This window comes from Dermacentor andersoni, chromosome 9 (genome assembly GCF_023375885.2).
Source record: "Dermacentor andersoni chromosome 9, qqDerAnde1_hic_scaffold, whole genome shotgun sequence".
In the NCBI taxonomy this organism is placed as follows: domain Eukaryota; kingdom Metazoa; phylum Arthropoda; class Arachnida; order Ixodida; family Ixodidae; genus Dermacentor; species Dermacentor andersoni.
In genome coordinates this window covers 46,937,005-46,955,685 of record NC_092822.1, presented here as the reverse complement: position 1 = coordinate 46,955,685, position 18,681 = coordinate 46,937,005, and the positions used below count along the sequence as shown (strand labels likewise).

The 18,681-nt window shown below is 46.4% G+C and overlaps 1 protein-coding gene across 1 annotated transcript in view; it reads right to left on the bottom strand.

The window, feature by feature from the left end:
• Positions 1-740: 740 nt before the first annotated feature.
• The window catches only part of LOC126528518 (nucleolar protein 6-like), a 29,536-nt gene continuing 11,595 nt past the window's right edge, over positions 741-18,681 (bottom strand). The window contains exons 5-14 of the mRNA XM_050176390.3: positions 18,470-18,638; positions 16,207-16,335; positions 13,700-13,866; positions 12,450-12,570; positions 10,809-10,969; positions 9,895-10,010; positions 8,231-8,405; positions 7,078-7,343; positions 3,927-4,155; positions 741-893 (exon numbers count right to left, since the gene is read on the bottom strand). Coding sequence (XP_050032347.2) covers positions 756-893; positions 3,927-4,155; positions 7,078-7,343; positions 8,231-8,405; positions 9,895-10,010; positions 10,809-10,969; positions 12,450-12,570; positions 13,700-13,866; positions 16,207-16,335; positions 18,470-18,638 — 1,671 coding nt within the window. The 3' untranslated portion in view covers positions 741-755. The remainder of the gene's footprint in view (positions 894-3,926; positions 4,156-7,077; positions 7,344-8,230; positions 8,406-9,894; positions 10,011-10,808; positions 10,970-12,449; positions 12,571-13,699; positions 13,867-16,206; positions 16,336-18,469; positions 18,639-18,681) is intronic.

Below are 18,681 nucleotides of genomic sequence, written 5' to 3'. Positions count from 1 at the left end.
TAGTCTTTGCAGAGATTTTGCACTGTTACGCTCTTTATCCACTTGGTACTTTCGAGGGCCCATTGTTTTATCTCCAAACAGAGGCCTACGCACAAATAGCACACCTAGTGCAACTGAGCCACATCTATTTGTGGTGCGCACACTCATACCAGCAAGTGGAGCAAGGAAATGCCAAGCCAGTAGCGGAGCACAAGTGAGTGCGTGAAGCAAGAAGGCGCTGAGCGAATAGCGGCTAGCGAGTGGGTGCAGGGGAATGCACGTGCATCGGTGACAAGCTCTGTGACCCAGAGCAGCCTCACATTTGACCTTGGCTCTGACTAGGCAAAGAAATGCTTTGCATTAAAGCATTATGACTGCAAATAATTAACCACCTAAATTGAATATCTGTGTGGGGGTTTACCAGCCCAGAAAGGACACCAATGCTAGGAGAAAATGCTTCGATATTCATGTTAACGACATCACATCATGCACACTGCAGCACAAAGTTCAAAAAGAGAAGCCTGGCCTTAAATGTTTTTCGTGCTAGTAGGCAACTGGTTAACTTTGCAGAAATGTAGTTTTCAGGAAGTAGTTTACCATTCTAGACTGACTCAAGAGTACTTACCTTTAGCATTACTTTAAGCTATGCGAAAGGCAGTCACCACCATTCTTGAGAAGAGCACAGATAACTCACTCTTTTATGAGACAGCCAAAAGAAGATAAAAACTGGAAAGTACTAAAAGGCATTGCACTGTAGTTAGGGTTAAATATGCATGTCAGAAAATCTTGCCTGTTGAGATGGGTATGAGATGTGGGACATGGGCCTTCATTGGAAGGGGCATCGTGTAGACCTTGTCCTGGACAAAGCCTGTGCCAAAATCTATTGCCAAAGCTCCCTTCAGGGGTGGGAAGACCTGCAGCACATAAGATTGGTAAAGTTACTGTGATGCTGAAAATTACACCCGGTGTTGTGGGGATGCGCGACCCTCGCGCCTCCCCTGATGTTTTCCCGCATAGCGCAACCCCTGATATGCTGTTTTTCCCGCACGGCTCGCGTGGCCTGGCGCCCGCGGCGCTCGGAGTGGTACAAGCGCGGTGTGAGAGATGGCGCCACCGTCGCGGCGGGGTTACTCGGGCGCCGAGGGACAGGCGCTTGCGCTCTTGCCCGGCGGGTCGGCGCGCGGCGGAGGATGTCTCCCGCGAGCGCGCGGCGACCGATGCATCTGCGAGACCGCCTCGCGTGGCCGCCTGGGAACGCGCCACGATTCGCGTGACTATACACGCGAACGACCAGGCGTTGGCATCCAGCATGGAGCGAACATATTCGCTCGCGAGGACGCGGTGAGTCGGACTTCTAGATTTGTCGCGCGCCTATCGGCATGTTTTGGGGATATGAACTCGGCTAGCAGGCATTGATCTATGAAAGGTGCAATAAATGCCCTTGTGACTGTTTGCACTACTGTGTTGTCGTTCCTTTGTCCCAAGAGTACGGAGGAGAACCCCGTATCTCCCACATCTGGCTGCCCAACGTGGACCTCTTGGGGCATCGGACGATAGTTTTAACAGTTTTGCTTCGTTCGAGACCTTTGTTCGAACCGAAGCGTAGGCCTAGCGTGGATTTTGATCGCTAGCGTCGGCGGCGTGCTTTCTTGAGAGAGGCGACGGTGGCTGTAGTGTGTTTGGACTTGTCAACATGCTAAGCCTTTTCGCAAGTGTTTTTTTTTAATGACATTCGTCGGTACGAGAGCCACGTGGTCTGCATCCTGGGAGAGCGAGGCTGAGCGCCCGCGGAGCAGTGGCAAGCCTGAAGCGAGTGAGTACGGAAGCCTCGTGGGTGGTCCGAATTTCTTATGTAAATAGCTTCTTCTATCTCTTTGACTCGGATGAAGTCGCGGCTCTGGGAGCCGGGTGGCCGCGGGCCACGGGTGCCACGACGGGCTGACTGGTATTGCGGCCTGGCACCGGGCGCTCCGACACCGTCTGGGACGGTGGGCGCCGTCAACTCGGATGCTGTGTGCACCGAGCGGAGTAGGACCACCTCACAGAGCTAACGTCTCCTCGCGGCTGCCTGTTTTGCGCCCATTTTGGGTGTTGTTTTTGGATGCCGGTTGTTGTCAGAGTAGCGACGATTTAGGCCTAAGGCTTTACGAAGCTGCCTGTCGCACGTGGAGGGACACAACCTGGTGGACCGTGGCGTTGAGGCGTTGCAATTTGCTTCCCTCATTCTATTTAGCCTCGCACGAATTGAAATTACTCGTTCGGCTCAAGGAAGCGAGCTTCGTTCACGTGAACTTAGCATCTGAGTAGCTGCCCGATCTTTTGCTAGCCGAGTTGAACATCGTACCACGTGGGCGATGCGCATGCAGAATTCCTCTCCCTTGCACTACTGTAGTGTTTGCCGAGTGTGTTGAGTTTACGCAGCGTGATTGGAGTCACCCCTGGCTTGCTGTCACCTGCACATGGTCTGCGCTGCTGCCCGGAGTACGATCGAGTCACCCCGGGCGATGGTGATGCTGTGGCCAGTTCGGCGCAGCGACTTCGGCGGCCTCCTGCATCCAGCTCGCAACCCTCGGCGGCGGACAAAGGAGCCAGCGGTCACCAACAGCTACGGCGGCTCTTGCCAGCAGGACGCGTCGGCGCGAGCGACGCTTGCTCGTACCGACTACTGCGTCGTCGTCTCCGGAGTCCTGGCCTGGGATCGTGCCGTCGAGTCGCAAAGCTGCTGCGGTGACCGGCGGACGCCAGCGGTGTACCCCAAGGACAGTCGGCTCGCATGTTATGGACAGCGTGTGGACATTTCCCCGGCGCGGCCACTGTTGCATGTACCACATTGTTCGCGAAGCACGTGTTGATGTTAGACCGTGTCACATGTTTCGCCGGAATAAGAAGTGATTTAAGGTTGGGGGGATGTGGGGATGCGCGACCCTCGCGCCTCCCCTGATGTTTTCCCGCATAGCGCAACCCCTGATATGCTGTTTTTCCCGCACGGCTCGCGTGGCCTGGCGCCCGCGGCGCTCGGAGTGGTACAAGCGCGGTGTGAGAGATGGCGCCACCGTCGCGGCGGGGTTACTCGGGCGCCGAGGGACAGGCGCTTGCGCTCTTGCCCGGCGGGTCGGCGCGCGGCGGAGGATGTCTCCCGCGAGCGCGCGGCGACCGATGCATCTGCGAGACCGCCTCGCGTGGCCGCCTTGGAACGCGCCACGATTCGCGTGACTATACACGCGAACGACCAGGCGTTGGGATCCAGCATGGAGCGAACATATTCGCTCGCGAGGACGCGGTGAGTCGGACTTCTAGATTTGTCGCGCGCCTATCGGCATGTTTTGGGGATATGAACTCGGCTAGCAGGCATTGATCTATGAAAGGTGCAATAAATGCCCTTGTGACTGTTTGCACTACTGTGTTGTCGTTCCTTTGTCCCAAGAGTACGGAGGAGAACCCCGTATCTCCCACAGTGTCTCTGAGTTACAGGTCACGTTGTCACCAACGGATGGTGCCACCAACACACATTTACAAGTACAGACACGAGCACAAGTAAAAGGAACCGACAGGACAACGACAGCGTTGTCCTGTAAGTCCCTTTTACTTGTGCTCGTGTCTGTACTTGCTTTAACCCCCTGTACTGTCATCTTGCACCAAATGGCGCAGCAAACCCCACTACTAGAATAGAGGCCGATTTCGGTTGGTGACTGGCTTCGAGTCGGTATGTAGCTTACAACACAACAGCTACATTTCAGTTTCACAGTTCAAAGCCTCTTGTGCTTCTAATAATGGTATTTTAGCAAGCCAAAGAAAAATAAAAGATTTCAGAGATGGGGAAGAAGTGAAGAGGCAGATTAAATGATTTTTTCAGTTTTTGCTTCTTAAGCAAGAGTGAGCAGCTACTTTGTCTATGTCGTGAAATTACAAAGCCCTTCACCTCGGGAGTTTCGCCCGAGCAAACTCACCTCAGTCAAGCGCAAGGTGGGAGATGTGCCTCTGACAGACGACACGGTAAGCGGAAGGTCGTGCAGACGACGCAGGGACCGCGCAAGTTCGTCATACACGGAGATCAGTTCCTCGCCAAGCTCTTCGCCAGTGCCGTAAGGATGCGATGATGAAAAGTCGACACCCGGTGGGCACAGCAGTGGATCCAGGAAGTCGCCAACCACGGTGCACGCTTCGATGTTGGCATGCCTACCAAAGAAAATTTTTTTACTTACATTATCTATTTACAGGGCAGAATTAAATGAAACCTACTGAGGCACACATCTGAGGCTGGAGTACATGCCCATACTAACTATCATAAATTAGTGCAAGTTCATAACAGACATAGTTATTATGCACGACCAACTAGCCCAACAGTCATTTCTCCTGAAATGCCCATACAGTAGACTTTCATTAATTCGACTTCGGTAATTAGATTCCGACTGAAGGTCCCAGCCGATGCTGATGTATTTTTATGGACCCAATCTCTTGTTTTTTTCTATCCTAAGTTGGTCTTCACTGGATAACTCGAACTCGACCAGTCAGCAAACACGCCTGACCCCCATGGTGATCCCAGCAGCTACTGTACTCCTATAGTGGCAGCGTCTGCCTCGGCAGAGCTTAGGAGGCAGCGAGTGTGTTGAACACACATCAAAAATCTCCAGTTGAAAATGCCTATTTTTGGCCTGCATTAGGAAGACTTTCAAGCAATAGCCATAGCTCACACCGTCTGATTACAGTATTTATTCTATTCTAATGGTATCATTTCATTTTTTTAATTCTGGTGAAAATTGCCTGAACGGTGCAATTGGATACAAAACCGAAACTGCCTTTGCAACATTTTTTTTTTGCTTCAACGCAACATGGTGTATTGCGGTGGAACTGACTTTACAATACTGTGTGGTGAAGCTGATTTTATTAAACCGACTGCCCATTATGCAACACATGTTAGACCCTTGCCCAATTTTCGTGCTAAAAAATTGGGCATGCATTAGATTTCTACTTTGTCTAACTTTAATGTCATTTCTATGTTAGTTTTCTACTTTGTACACATCAAGGAGGTGTGCACATTTGATTAGAGGGCATGTTAGAATTGGGCAAATACTGCCAAGTGAAGCATCAACGTGTCTTGGCGTTTCTTCTGCGTCTTGTTTAATTCGACCTGCCAAAGAATTCAATTGATTTCGTCAGTCCCATCAGGGTTGAAATAACAGAAGTCGACTGTATTAGGCCGAGGTTGCCTCTGCACATGGCATCTGCAACAAAGCATAAATTAAAACATAAACAAGTCAAAAGCCACTGATAGGCGTTATTTTGCTTTTATGGTCACCTGTGCTTGTAACAGTATCCAGATTCAAGTTATAGAATGTAGATTTGGGACTATACATTGTATAAAAAATAGACAAAGAGAGATTCCCCATCACACTCCTGTGTAAGTAAGTAGATAAAATAAATAAACAAATTGTGGGGTTTTATGTGTTGAAACCACAATCAGATTATGGGGCATTCGGATTAACAGGATTATCTGTGCACCCCCGTTTTGGCCACTTGGAGTTCTTCTTTTGGCCACTTGGAGTTTGGCCACTTGGAGTTCTTCAACATTAACCTAAATCGAAGCGTACACAAATGTCTTGCATCTTGCCACTTAAAATGCAGCTGGAGTTGCACTTGCAATCTCTGGGTCAAACTCGCAATCTCAAGCTCGCACTCTTGTGCAATTACACGTAACAGGTGTTCTGATTACTTCTTTCCTGTTCGTGTTGCAAATGATGCCGTTTTCATTTTTTATGTTTTTCTTGGCTCTGGCAGGATTAAAAAGAATTCAACTATGGCAGCCTTGTTCCACCTTTTCAAGTAGATTTCTGCAAGGGGTGGATTTTACTTACATGGCAGTCCAAAATGTGCAGACAGTTCATTAAAAAAATTAACATATTAACTTTGAAGTGTTCATTTGAGGGCACAAGTTGCAATTTAGAAATTGAAGTGGCACAGTAATGTCTGCTCAGAACAAATCCTTTGATTGTGCTAGCACCACTTTTATGACCTCAGTCCAACTCTGCTACGAGATACATTGGCTTTCCAGTTACCAGACTCCCAAAAGAACCCCCTAGCAGTTCAGAAGAATCTTAACTTGAACGTCAATTCATTTTTAGACCAGGTTCTGGAGATGGCTATCTTGAAAGTGGGCTAGTCTTACCTCTGCCAAGCAGACATAACTTCAGTACTGCTAGGCCTTAACATTACAATTATGAAATGTGCTCTAAAAAGAATAATAAAGTGTTAATTAGTGAATATTTTTAACCAACTACCCAGACACTGTGATTAATTGCGCAAGTATTAATGTCTGCCTCTTCAGGTAATGCACATGAACAGACTGGATTGTGCTATATGATTCATGCTAGTATCCAAAAATCCATTTGGACTAACCACCATGTGAAAAAAAAAATGTTGAAAGTTAGCACTTGTCTTGTATCCTTTTCAATAGTCCTTGTCATTTTTAGCACTGATATGAACTCACAAACATGTCATACCAACATGACCAGACGTCAGCACTTGTCATGTTGTGTTACCACAAACAAGTGTTTCATGCTCCACACAAAGCACAGTTCAGTACTTCCGTTTCAAGTTAAACTGTATCCTTCCCTAGGACACGCAGAGGATAAAAGCACTTCCCAAGCATGTTTCTAAGAAGGACTTCGATGGCCTGCTGTTCCAGCATTGAACTCAGGCAAGACATGCAAGTTGTGGCATGCCTGCCTTGACCTGGCATTAGGTTGCAAGCTGGACAGAAAGGTGCACCACTAATTACACAGACAAATCAGCCAGCAGCATTTCAAAACCTGACAAATTCATCTGGTAAAACGAGCACTAACTGTCACGGTGTAATTGCACATCACACTCTTTTTTAATTCTGCCACCTTTTCTTTGCCGCATCACGCTGTGCCGGCAGTTTTCTAATCGCACAAAAATGAACACTAAATGATTTCAAGTTGAAAACTTAGTTCTTGACTGGCAAAGTAACATTCAAAAGTTGGTAGTCTGCAGTCTGTCACACCTTTCTCTCCACCCTTCTTGCATTTTGCGCGCAGTGCGCAACTCGTTCGTGCAAAACAATGCACACAATATTCGCACCTCGACAGGAGGTGCCTCGCAATCCTGAGCACGATGCTGCGACGCTCGCAGGCAGCCTTGCCCGACCAGACGACCGCTTCCAGAATGCTGCTGTCCGGGAACCGGCGCAGTTCAGATCGGTCTCTCCACAGCTGCCGAAATGTGGGCGCGTCCGGCGAGTCTGCAGCCGGGCCACGCTCCACTGTGGCATAGCAGTGTGCAGCATCGAGGAGGAGGCCAATCTCCAGGGACTCGCGGACAACCGGAGGTTCCTGAATTATCTTCCACTGCAAACCAAAGATCTCATGAAAGTAACTCTGCAAGAACCTACAAAGTGGAGGAAGATTCGTGAATGTAAAAGTTGCCCTCTGCCTGCCCAAAGATAACGTTAAACAAAAATTTGTATGAGTTCCTAGGGAAGAAAGCTCCATATTTGTAAAAAAGAAAGAAGTCCAGTCCAGGAGTCAGAGCAGAAAAAATTCCGCAATGGACCAGACGTAATGAAGGGACAGACAACATCCAGTCCACTGCACTGTTCTTTCTGCTGAAGTCGTGAATCAAAATGCCCAAAGCATATGGTTCTGCAAACCCAGAACCACTGCATATATTAGCTGGGTCAGTTGCTCAACTCAAATTACAAATAGGCCATCTATTGGCAGCACAAGGGCAAAGTAACAGGTGCATTGATTTCCCTCATCTGCTTTCCGTCAGCGGTTGTGTTTGTTGTCTGTTTTATGCAGCGCTTGCTTTATGTTTGCCACCTGCTTTATGCCCGGTTTTAAGCACTGCCTCTAGTTAATTGTTAATCAATCTGCAGCTCGAAGTAGAGGAAGCTGCAAGACAGTGAGCTCAATTTTAATGTAATTTAATTTTTGGCAAGTTCAGTGAGAAAAAAAAAGATCCTGAATTACTTAATAAATAAAAAAAAAAGCTACCCCTATTGGCCGGTGCATTATAGTTGTTACCCAACACGGCAGTTCACTCAGCTGTAATGGTGTTCCACCACTGAGCACAAGTTAGCGAGTTAGGACTCCCAGCCACAGTGGCTGCATTCTAATGAGGATACGATGCAAGGAAGCTCAGGTCTCAAAGTCTGCAGTTACGCAGATGCTGCAAACGTACAGAAATGCGCCAAATGGATAAGAAAAAGACAAAAAAAAAACTGCTCACTAACCTCTGATGGAGCAGGTATGCGAGTTGACACAAGGTCAGTTCGGCTGCCGAAGCCCCTGCGCAGGAGCTGGCAAACGGCCTTGGCAACTGGCCTCGACTTGGAGCCACTGAAATCTGCCAGCTCCGCGCGGAGTGACTGTGCTTCGACTGCGGACTCCAAGTCCCCCTCACTAAGCCTGCAAAGAACAAAGCCGAGAGGGAGTGTGCAGAACATCTCACTCCTTTTTAAAACATTTAGCATGGTGTGACGGGTGATCAGTAACCACGACGTGTGCCTACACCGTTCCTGGCATGTGAGCACGCCAGGTCCCGTGTGGGAGCACATCACAGGAATGGATTGCCCAATGCACTGTGATAAAAGGTGGGGGTGTGTGAATACCGAATTGAATACAAATCAAATAGTGCCAAGAGCAAATCGAATACTTTTCAAATAGTTTTCAAGAAAATGAACAGCTGTTATTACTATACATAACAATCACACACAACGTCACCAAGTTGATATCATATATTGCATGTTATAAAATGTTGTTTATTAAAACACAAATTGCGCATTAGAGGTGAGTAAGCCATTATTCCAATACTGTAATCAGTATTCATTGCTACTTGCAAATGACAGGTTACGGAACAGTCGGGCTCTCTGGAATGACACAGCATGCTCAACTATGTAACTTCTCCTGTTTTATGTCTATATTATGTAGAGCACGTGAGAGAGAGACAACGAGATGCTGTTCCAGCACCAGAGCTCAAACTCAACTAACCTTTATTTCTTCAGTCCCCAGCGCCAGCTAAGCTCCCGCGCCACCCATGGCCTCGCCTGACCTTGTCTTCTTTCCCAAGGCGATCTCGTCAATGTCGCTGCCGCTACAACTATGTCCACCGGGATGACACTTATGACATTTTTGCACCACTATTAAGCTTGATTGCTCACAGGGTCCGTATGAAATTTTGTGAAGTATTTGAAAAATATGAATGTTTTTGAATAGTGAATATTCGAATCGAAGACCGAAACAGATACGGCAGTATATGATTTGTTATTCAAAAGTTTTGAATATTCGCACACCTCTAATAAAAGGCACTACTCTAAGCTCACAGAAACGTTGCTATTAACCTTGGCAGTTTGTGCTTTAATTATGATCATCATTAGCCTAATTTATGTCCACTACCATTACAGCTCCTCCCAGTATCTCCAATTGTCCCTTCCTCGTGCCAGCTGACTTCCTCACATTCCTGAAAATTTCACGATTTCATCACAACACTATTTCATGGTTTCATGGTAAAACTCATTCATCACAACACCGATTTCATCACAACTGCCATCATTGACTGCATTTCTGTTGCCTCGGCACCAACTCTGTCACTCTAGTAGACTGCACGTTACCTACTCTGCGCATAACATGGCCTGCTCCACTCTCTTTCTCCCACTTAATATAAACTAAAATAGGTATTGGCTACCCCTATTTACTATCAAACCTCACCACTGTTTTCCCTGTTTCTTAATTTTATGCCTATCACCTCTCGTTCCATTACGTGTTGTGTGATTCTTCTCAATTTGCAAAGTCGTAAAATGTCCTCTCTTGCATTACATTCACCGAGGCATTGCATTTTAGGAAGTGTAATACCACTGTGCAGGCAATACGTGGCTAGAATACAAGACTCGCAACTTACAGTACGAAGCAGTCAAATGTGCGCTCAAAGGGGAGCGGAGTCACGAAGAGAACTTCAAAGCTGTCTGCAGAACACGAGTCCAGGAAAGTGATTGCCAGACGAGCTTCGTGCTTGACCTGCAAACGGACCAACACATACAACTTAGCTTGCCACTTGTAGGGCCGGACCTCTTTAGTAAACAAATATGCCAAAATACATGCTAAGACGGTTTTAAAGAACGTTTAAATCTGTGCAACTTTCAGTAGCTGTATATCACAGACACAACCGCTGAAACCACGCCTTGCCGCTCAAGCTGAACCTGCACTTCGATCCACAATGTTCCCGAACCAGCTCTCCATGCAAGGTCATGCACACCGATGTTCAGAATTGTACAGAGCACAGGTTTCTGGCAAAAACTTTATTTCTTTGTTCCTTACAGTATGCACAGGTGAGTGCATTGTCGTTCTTGTGCGGTGAAGTTTGGACTGCAGTTACCAATTTTAGGTTGCACGGCTAAGCATTACAGAAATGCAGTTTTTTTCCTAGAACCCATGGTCTGCACAATTTCGATCATGGAAGTAATAGGCTGCTAGCTGCATCCACGTTGCTGTTACCCCTTCTTGCCAACCAAGCCAAACCTGCACTTTGGTTCATTATGTTCCTAAAGCAGCTCACCATGCGAGGCGATGCACTGAACTTCACAATACTTATCATATTTAAAAGGAAACCCAGCTAAGAAGGTGTCCTGCTTATGTCGCAGTTGAAAATGTTTAAGAGGTTGCATTACAATGAAAAAAAAAAAAGTCCTCATCATCTCACAAGCTTGGGTTTCAGTCATGGATTTCTTGACTGACATTCCACAGCAGCCAGTTTCAACCTTCAGTGCATTCCATTCTGACCTATTCCGTTCGCTGACAGCTAGGCAAGTTACTTACCCTGAGGTAAGCTTCCATGCTCACTGATGCGCAGACATTGAGAAAGCCACCGGCGTCAACGAGAACCAGGGGATAGTGGGCACGGAATTCCTCCAGGGAGGGCTGATTGGCAACTGGCTCAGTACACAGCGTGATGTTCTCTGTGGTGAGGTCCGAACGAGCTGTGAAGTAAGGAGAAGGACATGGAAACGATTAGCCAGGCCACTGTTTTGCAAGCGCCAAGCATCACTGGCCGTCACCATGAGCCTACTGAGAGACCAGAACTTTCAATGAAGACTGGTGAACATAAATATAAACAAATGAGCTACAATTTCACTTATGCGGCCAACGCCAAGTCCCGATGAAAGGAGGTGGCTTAATAAAATTTCATGCGATAACAAGGGCTTCTTGAACAGTCACAGCACTGGTGAGAATAAAGAGCAACGATCTTCAAGTTCAATCATATCACTGCTGTGACCGCAAATGCAGATTCTACCGTCAATAAATGGCTGCTTATCAGAAAGGACGCACCATCCTGTGCCCCACGAACTGACCCAACAGTATAAATTACCAAATTAGTAGTTTCACCTGTAAGCTTGGAAAAATGCTCGTGTGTTGTTGTAAAAGCTTCCAACTTAGATATGATGGGGACGTGTAGTCGCAGTGAATACGAGTAAAGGTACAGTTGGCTGTGAAGATTGTTCGTGAAACATGGGTTCCACTGCAAATGAGAACGCCTGCTCTGTTAAAGCTCAGTGCTTCTAATTTAAACGACAACTGCAACGAAATTTTGGACAGTGCAATAAGCCTAGCTTATGATAGTGTAGATATAGCGGAGCCTCTGTGCAAAATTTTTGTCTGTTTGAAATATGAGCGAAAGCATCACTAAATGTTCACAGAGATAGCCAATTTTGATAGGGAAATTGAAAAAAAAAAGAATGTTTTCATTATCCCTTGCCGGAAGTGATGCGTGACCTAAAGCACGCAGCTCATTGGCGTTGCTTCGGAGATAAGGCGGCGCCTATGGCTGTCCACGGTGCACTGAAAAATCTCGCAGGTGGCTTGCCGAGACAGCAACTCGCGTCGCAGCGAAACCACTAAGTGCACACGCCATCTGCAGTGCTGTTTAAAGGCTGCTAGCAAGAAAACTATGCAATTACCAGCACTGCAGCCTTGCCAAGAGGGCTTCATTTACTCATCTATAACAAACTTGGTCAAAGTGAAATTTCGTTGCAATTAGCCTGATCACTGCGTAGGTCGCGAGAACTACGACAGACTTGAAACTCCAGATATGCAGCAATATGCCTAGACACCGCAGGAATTTAGCCTTTCTGCAAATCATGTCCACCGTAAACTTTTGTGGCGGACTGTACATATGCACTGAGCAAACACAATGTGCGTACTTGGTTTGCAAAGGTCCAGCCACTAAGCTCTTCACAGCACACATACCAGCTAAAAGACATGTTTTTTTGCCGCAACTGAACACACACAAAAGGAAGACACATAAAGAGAACACGGGCGGCTGTCTTCCTTTTGTGTGTGTTCAATTGCGGCAAAAAACATGTCTTTTAGCAAGCACCAACTAGGCCAACAAGCGGTTCTGTTGCAACGCATACCAGTGCCCTTAAAGAAAAAAAAAAAGAGGCATGAAACATCGCTTACAAAGGGTTAGCAGGACGAACCGTGCAGCCTGGTACGAGCTCATCATTGGGCTCAGCTGGCGCTTCATCAGCAGGTGAACCAGGTACATGGTCATCTCAAAACCCGAGAAGGCTCCCGGACCCTGGAGGAAAGAACACCATCATTTCAGGTGAGTTGCAGTAACACTCCAGGCACATTGACAAACTTAGTGACACCTTATGAACGAGTGCATCATCGTTGCAGCACAGAGCACTGGCACACGGAAAAAAAAAAAAATCAGTTTCCCACACAAATAACTAGAGGGCAATCCGGTGCTGCAATCGTTCAGCTTCCATGGGAACAACAGTGAGCACACGGATTTGCCTGTTCTTCGTGCTTGTGGCTTAAAGGACATTCTTTATACAGTTTACTACGCTTTATTTGCCTTTACTCACCCACATTTCGGATCAGACCTGGGGGGGGTATTCTGTAAGTGTCCCCGTAGTGGATACTGTCAATTTCAGCCGCTGCTGATTGTCTGGGCTGGCATACGACGCATGGGAGAGAGGCTTGCTGAGGGTACTTGCCTCATTCTAGCACATCTCCCAGCCCAGTCAATCAGCACTTCAGCGGCAGCCCAAATAGACAGTTCCCTATGCGGACACTTGCAGAATACCCTCTCTGTTTTTCTAAATACAGAAGGCTATCAGATTTTGCACATATGCATAATCGCTGCAAATTGTGGCATATATATATATACTTATATTTGTTGGAAATCATCAGCTTCAAAAGTTACAAAGCTCTGTGAAGCCATAATGATGAAGTTTAGGCAAATCTATGTACTGCCCATTCCCTTCCATGCTGACTCAACCGCCATGCTTGCAGCTCCCATAGACAGTAGCGACAGCGTTCCCGCTAGTAATTTTTGTAGGAAACTCTACGGGCAAAAAAAAGGTGTTATTTGGAGCTGATGGCAATGCTGATGGGTAAATTTGTTAGCTTAGGCAATCACTGCTAAATAACACTGCGTTATAGTTAAGAACAGTATTGAGCACAAATTTTAGCGTAAATAAAGTAATTCATCGCAACTCCAAGGTGAGTTGTCACAAGCAAGGACAAGACGGGACTGCACCAAAGGTGAATAAAGAATGGCAGTTTGCATTGTGGATAGCAGAGAGTGGTTATAACACATTTGAAACCATACACAAAAAGAAATAAAGAAAAATAAACCTTTGAAATCAATGCTGAACCTGCACAAATAAATACAGCGGACGAAAGGCAAACCATCTCACCTGGTCTAGATGACGTTTCCTTAGCCAGACCTTCAGCAGACGAGTGGCATCTACTAGGGCAGGGGCCTGTGCCAACTTCTCGGCGAGGAATCTCGCATTGGCCACCATGCGCATGTCAGCCAACACAGAGGCATTGTACTGCGGTGATGGCAGCTCGTCAGACACGCCTGTCAACGTGGAACAAAAGAAGACAAGTTGCTCGCCAGGCAAAGAGGTTTGAACAATTCGGATCGACAATAGTATGCAGAGCATATCTCGTAAAACCTAAAGTCACTGTACCACTTCCCTCAATGGCATATGTAATCTGCCAGCAAAATAACACAGGCACAAAGGGTAAGGAAATTCTCACTGCATAAGCAGGCATTAATTCGCAGGCAGTGTCCGCGACAAGTGCGCGTTTCATTTGTGCTTGAATGGTGGTCTGCAACTTGTGCGTGCAAGAGTGGACTGGGATGTTCTGCAAGCTGAGAGTCACTTTCGAATCTAGCAGCGTCCACCTGGCTGATTCCTTGAGGATACATGACGATCGGTTGTTTAAATGGTATTGTAGCGCACACGCGAGGCACATTCCCATGCACCTCACGGTGTAGGCGCGCTTGTGTCGATACGCAGACATATGCAAACAGGCTGGTTTGTTTCCGCTCTGCGTCTGTTTCCACCTTACCCAAACAAAAATGCGCAATGAGCACCTCGATTCAGGTCATGCGCACCGTGGTCTCAGGCGGCTGGGTGATGCAGGCTTTTATGGTTCATGCTGCTATCGGTATGTCGAAGAACATTCTGCAGGGTGAGTGACTCGAGACATTTGTGTGGAAAATGAAATGAGTAGGGATGTGCGAATACTCGAATATCACCAAATCAAATAGTGAACGTTCTAATAATTCGATTCGCGAATCGTATATCTACTATTCCGTTTCTCCAATACTCAATATATTTGGTGCAGAGACCAGGGCAGTGCCACGTGTGCTGCGAAGCTCCTCATGCTTGATGCCGCGCAAGTGAGCGTTTGAATTCATTTTCGGTACAAAAGAAGCGCCTGAACATGCTGCGGACAGGTGGCCCCAGCTGCCGCAATAGCGGATTTTGTCACTTACAAGCGCTCCTCGATGTCGGCATGTTGGGAAGATCGCAACAGGATAACAAGACGCCCAGACAGGAGGAACATCAACAAAAGCAGCACGTAATTTGGAAAGTGCAAACGCATGCGCAAAAATCAGGCCGATTAGCCTCCAATAGGCAAGCAGGTCGTGTCAGACACACAGCGATGAACTTCACATCGTTTCAACAGCATTAGAACGCACGTGTTATCGCGGGAACAACCACTGATGTGTCATCCATGCGAACATATTAGTGGCAAGCATTCTCCGATGGGCTGCGGCCTGTTACCTCATCAGGAAGCAGCAAATTATTGTCACGGCCCCACTGCCTAGGCCACTAGGCCTAGTTCACATTGCTTCATTCGACATTGGCGACTGAAGCTATGGTTCGGTGCTAAATTGATACAGATATATTTGCAGCAGTTGCACGACACTCGGAAAGCCGAGAAACCGCTCCGCTAGAAAAAACAGCAGATGAAGAAGGAGGAAGGGGAGGGGTAGCTAGCGTCGGGCAAACCTGCCACTACTCTCCAGATTTAAGATTATTTGACAGGCGGGAAATCACACAAGAGTAGACTGTAGACAGGCGGTCACAAGAGTAGACCGTATTGCATACCTTGATTTCTATGTACCTCAGTTACTGATCACTTGCAACATTCTTGTTAAGCAATGCTAGGAGACTCAAGCACGGGCAGCACCATATTTTCTTGCCCCAAATTTGTAAGCATTAAATTTTGTGAAAAGAGCTTATGATATTCAATTCGCTATTCGGCCTTTTCTTTTTCTTGATTTGATTCAAGATTCAATTCGAAATCTACTATTCGGTATTCGCACACACCTAGAAATAAAGCTTTTGCACATCCGACTTCACTAAGACTGTTTATGGTGCACACATTAAAAAAAAATTAAATTCTGAAGTATTTCTTGGTAAAACCACAACTTGATCACGAGGCACGTCATGGCGGATGGGGCTTCAGATTAATTTTGACTACCTGGGGTTCTTTGTGCATCTAAAGCTAAGTACCACGAGCATTTTTGCATTTCGCCCCCAAGAAAATAAGGTGGCCTTTGATCCCGCAAAGCCACCACGGCAGGTATATGATGAGCGGTACCTACAGCGGTAGAAGTAAGCCATTGCATGCTGCATTACTGTGTGTGAAGTGGCATGAATAATAATAATAAAAAATAGGGGGGGGGGGGGGTAGGGGGAGGAGAGGAATGTCTAATGTGAAGCGTCACTCAAGGCATCTATGGGTACAAACATAGCCGCAGGCCTTCACATCGTATCTTGGCTGCAATCTACAACGGAGTACTAACTAGGTGTTCTTTTTTTATAGTGCACTGTACTGCACATATGGCAAGCTTCGGTTAGACATGAAGATAAGAACACAAGCACTAGCATTCACGCACCACTGGTGTTGTCCTTGAAGAACCATGATGCCCGCAGGTTGCTGCGTGCTGGCACAAACCGAGATACCTTGAACTGCTCTGCACATGGGTAAGGCAGCAGGCGGACCCGAAAGTGCTTCCCAGCGTTGCCTGTGGGAGGTTTCAAGAAGAGAACATGGGCACAACAAAGTGTTGTGGCAGGGATGCCTCGCAAACAAACAAGAAAAGAAAGGAACATTGCTATCATGATGAAACTGATATCTCTGGTACAGTTGAGACCACTTATTATGACACCAATATTGACAATATATTGGGTAAAACAAGGAGAAGCCGATGCACCACCAACTTTTGCATGTTTTCTATGGTAAAATAAATTGCTCACTACGATTCTCTCATATCGCGTTATCGATTTCAACAATCTGGCCAGTAGGTGAGTGCACAATATATATATATATATATATATATATAGAGAGAGAGAGAGAGAGAGAGAAAAGCCTAAAAAGAAAATAATAATCTAAACAGCTTCGTCACCCACCCCTTTGTGCCATGCACACCTCACAGCACGCCTATGTCCCAATGCATCAAGAAAAAAAAAAGAAAAAAAGGCTAGAGTCACTTTGTTGCATTCGGCTTCACGCCATGCAACCCGCATGGCAGGCCTTCATCAAATCACATGGCCAGCCTCGCGTGCCCCTCTTTCGCCTTCTTTCTACCCTCTCACTGACGACAGGAGAGGTGGGAGGAAAACGGGAGAGGGGCAAGGAAGGTGTGCCGTGTGGACTGCATAGAATAAAGTCCGATGTGGCAAAGCGGCTCATGTTCTTGTTTTTTACTTTTCCTGGATTTTGCATTCGTTTCCTTTTTGGCGCAGACACCCAGTAGCCAGGTTTAATTGTTATAGCCAATAACGCGGCATGAAAACACCGTAATAAGCAGTTTGATTTACCATTTACTTTACCATTCACTATTTAATTTACCAATTTAACACAAAATTTAATGGTGCAGCAGCTGCTCATTGTTACATCCAGATATTGATAAAACTTGATATTGATAAAAAAAAAGATACTGACCGTACTTATTTCTGTCTAAATAAAATGTTCGAACATTTGTACCCTCTGCTTTTTTCATGCAACCCAATTAAAACAATGGGATTTTTCTTGGCACTTGAATATTGCTATAAAAGGGTTCAACTGTATTCCAGAATGTAACCTACTATGCGTCTTTTACGAGACATTAACCCTACGACACCCAAACATAGTTTCGAGTCACAGAAAATTAAGGACTCGTTTGCCTTTATGTCTGGACAAGGAGAATACATATGTGGGAAAAAAGAAGTGTTCCAGTAAAACCTTGTTAATTCGGATTTCACGGTACCGCAAAATATCTCCGAATTAACCAAACATCAAATTGTTGAGGGTATCAAGAAAACAACAAATGCTATCTACATCAACACACTTTTTATTTACTGAATGAATCAGCGAATCCCGTTTTTATTTTCTACAAAACAATGTGGTAGCCGCGATTCTTGTCAACTCGTGACTGCTCGGTGCCCGTAGCGGTGAAGGCCATGCGGCTTCTTTCGCAGTGCAGTTGAAGTGGACGTGTTCATTAGAGACATGATTTTCAACATCGCATGGAAGCACATCCCGATAAATTTTTTTTTCCAGTGAGCTGGTTGCCAAGAGATCATCTGTCCATCGCCATACATCTGGTGCTCTTCATCTCTGACAGCTTCCACCGTGTTTCCGACATTGTATGCGCAGCCGTATATTGCATCAAAACAAAACGAAACTACCGCTTGCCGTAACCGCTGCACACGAAACCATGGTTGTTATCAAGGCTATTATGGATGGTGACCATACACAGTTATAAAGGCACATGGCAAACACGCTGTAATGCACGGCGGCAAATGCAAGAATAAGGGTTATAAAGGCATGAAGCGTTCCGCTCATCTTGTCATTCATACGATTATGGTGACGTGGATTCTGCCTCTTTGTTTCGATTGGATGCTATTGCCACATTTGCTCTTTTGTGTCGCACATTCATAGCACTGTGCACTCGCTGAACTCCAAGAGTTGTCCAAATTGACTGGTGTGCAACCAAATACGTCCGAATTAATGAGAGTTTGATTCCATTAAATAACGCATACACCTGCCGGGACCAGAGGACGACATTTTACTACATTTGTTACACAGACATGAGGAACTGGAAAAATGTTAATGACGCCTTAATCGCTTGTGGTAAAATTATGTCCTGACACGGCACACCACTGACGTTTGCTTACCTGATGGCCTCAGAATCAACGTGGGGGATGCAACATCTCCGCGATGAGTGCTGAATGCCATCTCTTCAACCAGTTCCGACTTCCTAAGACGAGATGCTATGACGGCAAGGTAGAGCGCCCTCTTCATGTGGTAGCGCTGGTTCAGGAAGTCTGTCTTTTCGAAGCACTCCTGGCAATTCAGAAAGGGAGCAGTCGCATGGCCTCATAAGAGA